Below are 9,812 nucleotides of genomic sequence, written 5' to 3' on the forward strand. Positions count from 1 at the left end.
CCAACCCCTATATGAAGTCATTGTAAGGAAATTATAGACATCATGATGTTTTACCCCAAATACTTTCATTTGCATATCTTAAAGCTAAGGGCTTTCTGGCCAGGTGTTTACCCTAGCAGTTAATGTGCCCCTGTCCCACGTCCAAGTACTGGGGTGCGATGACTGCCTGCAGCTCCCGACTTCAGCTCTCTGCTAATGCACACCCTGGGAGGCGGCAGTGACAGCCCAGGGGGTTAGATGCCTGTCACACACATGGGAGACCTGGATTAAGTTCCCAGCTCTTGGCTTTAGCCCCCAGCCCAGTCCCACCCATCTTGGGCTTTGGGGGAGTGAACTAGCAGATGGGACCTTTCTCTCTAAGTCTATTTGTCTGTCTCTCTCTCTCCCTGTGCATCACAAATAAATAAATAAGCATTTTCAAAAGCCACTAAGGATTTTCCCTATGTAAGCCCAAGACTGTTGCCCCTCTCTGAGATGGACAGGAACTCTGTTGTATGACCACGTCCACTAACCAAGTCTATGCTGACGTCTCCATTTCTCCATTTCCTTTGAAGAGTTGTTGGAAGTTTTTGAGGCAGGATCCAAACTGGGCCTGTATGATTGCTATCCGTTGTTTCATCTCTTAAATATCCTCTCTTTGGGAACAGCCCCACTCATTTCTTTTTCGCAATCTTTTTTTTAAAGATTTCTTTATTTATTTATTTTTTTGAAAGGCAGAGGTAGAGAGAGAGAGAGAAAGAAAGAAAGAGAAAGAGAGAAAGAAAGAGAGAGAGGTCTTCCGTCTGCTGGTTCACTCCCCAGATGGCCGCAGAGGCCGGAGCTGCGCCGATCCAAAGCCAGGAGCCAGCAGTCTCCTCCAGGTCTCCCACGCAGGTGCAGGGACCCAAGCACTTGGGTCATCTTCTACTGCTTTCCCAGACACGTTAGCAGGAAAGTAGATTGGAAGTGGAGTAGCGAGGACTCTCCCTGGCACCCATATGGGATGCTAGTGCCAGTACTGCAGGTGGCAGCTTAACCTGCTATGCCACAGCGCCAGCCCCTCACAATATTTTTTTTTTTTTTTTGACAGGCAGAGTGGATAGTGAGAGAGAGAGACAGAGAGAAACGTCTTCCTTTTTGTCGTTGGTTCACCCTCCAATGGCCGCTGCGGCCGGCGCATCTCGCTGATCCGAAGCCAGGAGCCAGGTGCTTCTCCTGGTCTCCCATGCGGGTGCAGGGCCCAAGGACTTGGGCCATCCTCCACTGCCTTCCCGGGCCATAGCAGAGAGCTGGCCTGGAAGAGGGGCAACCAGGATAGAATCCAGCGCCCCAACCGGGACTAGAACCCAGTGTGCTAGCGCCGCAAGGCGGAGGATTAGCCTCACAATATTTTAAGAAGTCTTGTGAAATGTATTCTTCTGGGTTTTGTCCCGTGGCTTCCTTGTGGTGACACTTAACTTACTCTTGTACCTTCTGCAATTCCCCAAAACCAGAAACTGCGTCCCAAGGCTTGGTTAGTGCTGGGTTAGCTTGCTCTGTCTACCTTTGTGTACTGTACACCTAGCACTGCATCGCTCTGGGACGCACGCAGGGTCCACCTGTCTCGCTGTTAGCAGCGCTGAGGTTGACCTCAGGGTCCACGTGGCAGCAACTACAGCATGGGTTTGGGGGTTTTTTGTGTGGTCATTTTTTGGTTGGTTTCTGGCATTTCAAAGACTTGAATCACACGCCAGCGATTCATCCAGAGGTTGTCCAGGTACCGTCTGCAACAGGCGTGAGCCAGAGGACGTGGGCGAGGCAGACTTCCTGGAAATGTGACCCTGCAGTCTGCCAGGGGCCCGATGGGGCCAAGCCCGCCCGGCCCCCTGCTCGGATCTCGCTCTCCTTTAATCCTGCATGACACTTATGTAAGGGCTCTGTGCCTACATTTGGTGCTGAGCCCACCGCGGCAGGTTTTTGAAGCCTCTGTCCATAAGCACTTGAGAGACTGAAAATGCAAATACTGACACTCAGGCTGGTCAGCGCAGGGAGAGAGAGAGAGAGGGGAAGGCTGTGTGCCGTGACGTGGGGAGACCAGTGGCTGCTGCTTTCCTTCTCCGTCCCCATGGCTGTCTCCTTTTTTCCTTTCTCCTCCCTTCTCCTTTCTCCGTGTCCTTCCTCCTCCCTCTCTCGTCCTCCCCCATATCCTCCCGTTCCATTGCACCCCCAATGCACATCGCCCCCGTCCCTCCCCCGGCCCCCCACGGCCCTCTCCACCCTCCCCGATTTCCCCTCCCCTCCCCCGACCCCTCAGATGATTGACGGCGAGGCCTTCCTTTTGCTGACACAGGCGGACATTGTGAAGATCATGAGTGTCAAGCTGGGCCCAGCCTTGAAGATCTATAACGCCATTCTCATGTTCAAAAACGCCGACGACTCCTTAAAGTGACTGTCAGGCCCGGGGCCTTTGCTGGGCCTCCCGCGCCCGCCGATGCTTCTTTCCCGGCCTCAGTTCCTCGTGTCCCGTTCTGTCCCCGTCCTCTGGGTCTGACAGGGGCTGGTCCTTCCTGGGTGGAGCAGAGGGGTCCTGGGAAGGTGGAGTCCTGGGGCTCGCTTGCCACCACACACACCAGGGAGGTGTCCCTGGGCTGGGGGCATTACCGATGGGGCAGGCTGAAGGGGCCCTGGCCCAGGCAGCCCCACGCCAAAGGTCTTTTTCTGAGCAGTGCACAGGAGTGGAGGGACTGGAGGTCTTCAGTCTGCGGTCCCTTCCCCTTGTTGGCTCCACCACGACCGCCCCCTTCTGTCTGCTGGCTTTGCTGCCCTCCTTTTGTGGCCTGGTTTCCTGGGCGGCGCCCCCCAGCCAAGGCCCAGGCAAGCCCCTGGCTCTTCCCCCTAGATGTGTGGGCCTCAGAAACTTGTCCTGGGATCCACTGGGAGCCTCCGGCCACCTTCCACCCTTTAGCTCAGAAGTGGGGGACCCTGCGCCTGGACACCTGCTAGAACATGCCCCATCCTGGCCCACTTGGCATCGTGGTGTCCTACGCCAAGTCCTCGTTCCGGCTGGGGGAAGTGATGAGAGCCCTGTGCAGCTGGCAGAAGTCTCCACTGTGTTCTCCACACACCCGTCCTGTGTTGGGCCTGGGCGGGAGGAAGCCCGGCCTGGCAGGTAGCCCTGGCAGGAGGCCAGCCCGAGGGCCTGTCAAACCATCCCGAGTCTGGCCAGTGGGGCAGCTCCAGCAGGCGTGGGACTCCCCAAGCTGGGCACAGCGTCCTCTGTGTGGCTGTAGATCTCAGCTAAAGTATTGCCCGGAGCGCGAGGGCCCCATGCCCGCCTGCCAGGCCTCTGTCTTGAGAATGTAGCACTGTGTCACGTGACATCGCCTCCCGTCTGTCCCTTAGAGTGTTAGAACGGCCAGATTGGGAAGGTGGACTCCTCTCTTCAAGTACTCCAGGTCCTTTAAGCCCTTCTCCGCACCCCTTGTGTCTTACACTGCCACCTGGAGCCCGACTGGGGCTCTGGGACTTCCTCACCCCGTCAGGTGGGTGCCCAGCCTCCTCCAAGCCACTGCCAAACCTGCGTGCTAGGACGGGCCAGAGTGCCCGGCAGGAGCCAGGGAGGCGAGGGGCCAAGGCCACGCCTCCCCGCCCCCAGGTGCTGAGATGAACCTGCAGGGTGTGGGACCAGGGGCCTTCCCCAAGCCCATTCTCTCAGTCATGTGTGTGCATGTGTGTGTGTGCACGTATGTGTAGGGTACTCTTAGCAGTGTTTGAAAGGGTGCTCAGTGTTGGGAAAACGTCAAGGGCTATTGTTGCTCACGTACAAAGCTTTATTTTTTCCTTAGAAGCAGGATGCCCAAAGCTCTGCTGCTTTCCTGCCACAGTCCCTGGCAGGGGCCCCGTCTCCCAAGGGGGAGGACAGCCGTGCAGCCCCTGCCTTCAGACCTGAGAGGCATCTCTGAGCACAACTTTCCTGGGAGGGCACAGGGCAAGGCCAGCCGTGAGGTGAGGGTCGGGTTTATAGAGGCCATGTGGTGCCGTGTGGCCCAGGGCAGGAGGAGCAAGTCCAAGCCTCTCTTTCATCTTGTCACCTGGGTTAGAACAAAACTCATCAACTGCTCATCCTGCAACACTCGCCAGCTTGTGGGGTGCTCACAGCTGGTGCTGGGGGCCTCCTGGCCCCTAAGGACAGAGGCCATGGCAGCTTTGCTGTGCAGGTGCACCCGGCGTGCCAGCCACCTAAGAACTCGCCTTTCTGAAAGGCCAAGTGAGCCAAGGACCATGGAGAAAAAGACTCAGGCTGTGGGGCCTCAGCGCTTTCTGCACTAACATTGAACTCTTTGGGAAGAGAACAACTCATCAGATGTGGCAAGAAGTCTGGCCTCTGTTCACCTCACTGCCCCTTCACCCCATTCTGTCCCCAGCAGAGATCATCACCCCTTGACCTGGGAATGCAGTGAGGGAGGGAGTTGGCCGTGGCCGCCCCTGCTGCCCTGTGCCCGGCTCTCGAGCAGTGGGTGCCACTTACCCTTTGACTCCTGCAGGCGCGCCCAGCCCCGCCCAGCCCTGGCCTAGGGCGGGGAGGACGGTCCCAGAGTTTGCGAACGAAGCCTTTTTGCACTTTTGATTCACATGCACTGTGGTGGGATTGCATTTCTGTACTTGCCTCTGTGCGTGTGGGTGTGCACGTGTGTGCGTGTTCTCTCAGAATCCACTGGTGTAAGCTGAAGCGACTCCGACTCCGGGGTGAGAACAGGTTGCAGATGAGATGTGTGATTTGTCCTGTACTGAAACATGGTGAATAAACGTGAGCCTCTGGATGAGACGCAGCAGAGTCTGGTCCATTGTCCCCCGGAAACACCCAGAAAACGCAAAGGGAGCATGTCGTGAAGAGGCCGACGGGTTCTCCTGGCTGTACATTGGTCTGTGAGCTGGCAGGGACGCAGCAGAAACACCAGGTGTGATCACCGTACCCTCTCCCTCGTCAGTATCCTTCATAGCTCTGCCTGTGGCTCCTCCAGACCCAGCCGAGAGAGCGCACACCACACAGCCACCCAGGAGCCCGTTACCTCGACCCTGCACTGGCAGCTAGCTTGACCCAGCACAGTGGTGCCAGAGTAGCTTCGTCTCTGACTTTAGCATGAACAAAACCCTAAGGGCTACCCAAGGAAGCCACTAGGGTTTGGGAAGGCTTAGCTCCAACTTCCCTTTTTGTAGTCCTGAAACCTCCTGTGCTGTTACCTTCTCCAGTGTCTCAATAGATGTCCATCGGCGTCACAGAGAAACTGAACATCCGCTCCTGCCTGCTACTACATCTGCTCGTGTCCCCCTCCCGCACCCATCCTTCCCCCTCTCCTGTTCAGGGGGAGAGTTGATGCTTCCACTTGTCAAAAGCAAATCCTCCACCAACCAATGGTTGCAATAAGAGGAAAAGAAGCATGGAGGGACAACGAAGAGTTTTTGGAAGCTTAAAATGTGATCGCTGAGATTTAAAAAATCAACACAGGTTTGAAAGTTGAGGACTTTGCCCAGAAAGTAGAATAAACATAGATGGCAATAGAATGAAAGGAAGAAGTTAGAGAAGCTAAGAGGAATTCCAATGGGCGCGAGAAGAGGACATAAGTTTGATTAATCACAAACTTAAGGGGCAGGCTTTTGGCCTGCTGGTTAAAATGCCCACGTCCCATATTGGAGCACCTGGGTTCAATGCCCACCTCTGGCTCCTGGCCCTAGCTTCCTACTGTTGCAGAGCCTGGGAGGCAGCAGTGATGGCTCAGGTGCTTGGGTTCAACAGAAAATGAACCTAGGTAAAACAACTTATCAACATAGTACGGGGGTGGAGGGGAGCGAGGTTATCTCAATTGCCACAGAAAAGGCATTTGACAAAATCCATTTTCATGATTTAAAAAAAACACTCAGAAAACTATGAAGAGAAGGGAACCATGCTGTGAAAGGCTGAATTTTCTCCCAAATATCACGAATAAGACAGATATGCTTTTTTAAAAAAAATATATTTATTTGAGAGGCAAAATTACAGAGACAGAGGGAGAGACAGAGATCTTCCATCTGCGGACTCATTCCCCAAAAGGCTGCAATGGCCACAGCTGGACAGGGCCAGAGTTAGGAGCCAGAAGCTTCTTCTAGGTCTCCCACATGGGTGCAGGGGCCCAAGCACTTGGGCCATCTGCTGCTGCTTTCCCAGACACATCAACAAGGAGCTGGATTGTAAGTGGAGCAGCTGGGACTTGAACCGTTGCCCATATGGGGTGCCAGCATCACAGATGGTGGCTTAACCTACTGCACCACAAGGCCAGTCCTGACCAATGATGCTTCCTTTCACTTCTGCTATTGAATCTTATACTGCAAATTCTAGACAGGGCAATTCGATAATAAGAAGAAATAAAAGGCATCCAGGCCAGCGCCATGGCTCACTAGGTTAATCCTCCGCCTTGCGGTGCTGGCACACTGGGTTCTAGTCCCGGTCGGGGCGCCGGATTCTGTCCCGGTTGCCCCTCTTCCAGGCCAGCTCTCTGCTATGGCCCGGGAGTGCAGTGGAGGATGGCCCAAGTCCTTGGGCCCTGCACCTGCATGGGAGACCAGGAGAAGCACCTGGCTCCTGGCTTCGGATCAGCGCGGTACGCCGGCCGCAGTGCGCCGGCCGCAGCAGCCATTGGAGGGTGAACCAACGGTAAAGGAAGACCTTTCTCTCTGTCTCTCTCTCTCTCTCTCAATGAATTCAGTCAAGTTAAAGATTATATATCAACACATAAAAATCAGTTGTGTTTCTATATACCAGCAGCGACCACTCAAAAAAGGAAAACAAAAGAAGAAGCAATTGCATTTACAGGAGTATCTAAAAGAATAAAATACCTAGACATAAATTTAAATGAGATGAAAGACTTGTATGCTGAAAGCAATTAAAGACTTAACTAAATGGAAGGACATTTGTGTTTTCGAAGTAGGAAGACTTACTGTTATTCAGGTGTCAAGATTACCAATGTGATCTACAGATCTAATGCGATCCATGTCAGAAATCCCAGCTGCCATTGCAGAGCTAGATCAATCCTCAAGTTCATAGGGAATTATGAGGTGCTCCAAACAGCCAAAACAATCTTGACAAAGAAAAGAGTTGGAGAGCTCAATTCTCGGTTTCAAAACTTACTACAAAACTACAGTAATCAAAACCATATGGTATGTATTGGCATACTGCAGACATAGGGCAATGGAATAGAATGGAAAGTCCAGAAATGAACCCATATATCTATGGCCAGCTGATTTTTTTATGAGTGTCGAGTCCTTTCAGTAGGGAAAAAATAGTCTCTTAAACAAATGGGGCTGGAACGACTGGATTTCCAAGTTGTTGGATGATAACTTCACCTAATACAGAAAAATTAACTCAAAGTGAATCAATGAACTAAATGTGAGAAAACCCTTAGAAGGAAGCATGAAGATAAATATCGTGATTGCCAGTAGATTCTTAGATGTGACACCAAAACACAAGCAACAAAAGAGAAGATAAATTGACCGTCATCAAAATGATATATAAACTTTTGTGCTTCAAAAGACATTATCAAGGGAGTAAAAGATCCCACAGGGTGAGAGAAAATACTTGCCATCATATCCAATAACTTCTTGGCCTTTTGGCTAAGATCAAGTGTAATTATATCCAACAAGGGTTTAATATCCAGAACATAAAGAACTCCTACAATTAACACAACTCAATGAAAAAATGAGCCAAGATCTTTAATTGACATTTCTCTAAACAGGATGTATGAGTACAAATGGCCAAAAACCACTTGAAGAGATACTCAACATCATTAGACATTAGGGAAGTGCAAATTAAAACCACAGTGAGATACCACTTCACATCCATTAGGTTGGCTATAATCAAAAACGAAGAAAAGGGGCCAGTGCTGTGGCTCACTTGCTTAATCCTCCGCCTGCAGCGCTGGCATCCCATATGGGCACCGGGTTCTAGTCCCAGTTGCTCCTCTTCCAGTCCAACTCTCTGCTGTGGCCCGGGAGGGCAGTGGAGGATGGCCCAAGTGCTTGGGCGCCTGCACCCGCATAGGAGACCAGGAAGAAGCACCAGGCTCCTGGCTTCAGATCGGCATAGTTCCAGCCATAGCAGCCATTTGGGGAGTGAACCAACGGAAGAAAGACCTTTCTCTCTGTCTCTCTGTCTCTCTCTCTCTCTCTGTCTGTCAAATAAAAAAAAAAAAAAGAAGAAGAAGAAGAAGAAGAAGAAGAAGATAATAAAATACTGCCCAGATGAGGAAAAATTGGGGCTCCTTATAGTGCTGATGAAGAAGTAAAAGAGTACAGCTGTTTTGGAAAGCGTTTTTCCCCCTCAAAAGCCTAAGCATAGAACTATATGACATTGCAATTCCACTTCTAGGTGGAAATTCAGGAAAATCTACCTGAAAATCTCCACTTCAGGAAATCTACCTGAAAGATTTGAATACAGATTCCTGCACACCTGTGTTCATTGCAGCACTGTTTACAATGGCCAAAAGGTGGAAGTAACCCAAGTGGCCATCAGGAGATGAATAGACAAACAATGGAATGTTACTCAGCCACACAAAGGAACATAGTTCTGAAACCTGCTCAATATGGATGAACTTTGAAAGCACTGTGTTAAGTGAAACCAGCCAGACACAAAAGGACAAATACTATATGATTCCATGTGTATGAGAGATCTAGAATTGACAAATTCATAGACTGACAGTAGATGAGAGACTACCAAGCACAAAGGTAAGAGGAAATGTGGAATTACTGCTTAATAGTTTCAGAGTTTCACTGTAGGGTGTTTAACGCATTTGGGAAATAGAGAGTGGATTTATCAATTAAGTCTCCCCATAAAGTTGGGGAGACTTAGAAATAGTGGTGATGGTTGTGCAATATCATGAAAGTATTTGGATACCACTAAACTATACACTTAAATGGTCACAATGGAAAAATTCATATTTGCATGTATTTCCTGCGATAAACCACTGCTGGTGGCCGTGTCTATTGATGAGCTTTTTACAGTAGTTTGGTAGATGGGTCAAGATTAACCCCAGAACTCCCACTTCAAGGAGTTTACCAGACAGAAATACGACCTCAAGGCCACAGGACATGAATGCCAAGATGTTTTCTTTCTTTTTTTTTTTTTTTTTTTTTTTTTTTGACAGGCAGAGTGGACAGTGAGAGAGAGACAGAGAGAAAGGTCTTCCTTTTGCCATTGGTTCACCCTCCAATGGCCGCCGCGGTAGGTGCGCTGCGGCTGGTGCACTGTGCTGTTCCGATGGCAGGAGCCAGGTGCTTCTCCTGGTCTCTCATGGGGTGCAGGGCCCAAGGACTTGGGCCATCCTCCACTGCACTCCCTGGCCACAGCAGAGAGCTGGCCTGGAAGAGGGGCAACCGGGACAGGATCGGTGCCCCGACCGGGACTAGAACCCAGTGTGCCGGCACCGCAAGGCGGAGGATTAGCCTAGTGAGCCGTGGCGCCGGCCCAAGATGTTTTCTAAGGCTTTGCTACAAGTGTGAAACCAGTGAAAGCCTTAGTATCTTATTAGCAAAGGAACAAGACACAGGGTGGTGACGTGAATCCCACACTGCACTGAGAGGCAGCTGTCAGAAGGCCGAATCTCTGTGCAGTCTCTGATGCATGTGAGGGGGAAAGAAATGAACAGCTGAACAATATATGTAGAATAGGCCAGAATTTTTTTCTGGGGAAAAAGAATGGTAAACAGATACATAGGTTAAGTGTGCGGACAAAAGTCTGGGAAGGTTGTCATCCTCGGCGAACAGCAGCTATCTCTGAAAGTGACGTTGAAGATGAGCCGGAAAGGAAGCTTTTGCTCCAGATCTTA

General features: G+C 51.1%; 1 protein-coding gene across 8 annotated transcripts in view; it reads left to right on the forward strand.

The window, feature by feature from the left end:
• L3MBTL1 (L3MBTL histone methyl-lysine binding protein 1) overlaps nt 1-6,332 on the forward strand; it is a 37,265-nt gene extending 30,933 nt beyond the window's left edge. For 7 of the 8 annotated variants that reach the window (XM_062204216.1, XM_062204221.1, XM_062204218.1 and 4 more), the window contains one exon: nt 2,273-6,332. In XM_062204216.1, the coding sequence (XP_062060200.1) occupies nt 2,273-2,407 (135 nt within the window). In that variant the 3' untranslated portion in view covers nt 2,408-6,332. The remainder of the gene's footprint in view (nt 1-2,272) is intronic. The other variant, XM_062204219.1, reaches the window with a different exon arrangement.
• The last annotated feature ends 3,480 nt before the right edge of the window (nt 6,333-9,812 follow it).

Source organism: Lepus europaeus, chromosome 10 (genome assembly GCF_033115175.1).
Source record: "Lepus europaeus isolate LE1 chromosome 10, mLepTim1.pri, whole genome shotgun sequence".
In the NCBI taxonomy this organism is placed as follows: domain Eukaryota; kingdom Metazoa; phylum Chordata; class Mammalia; order Lagomorpha; family Leporidae; genus Lepus; species Lepus europaeus.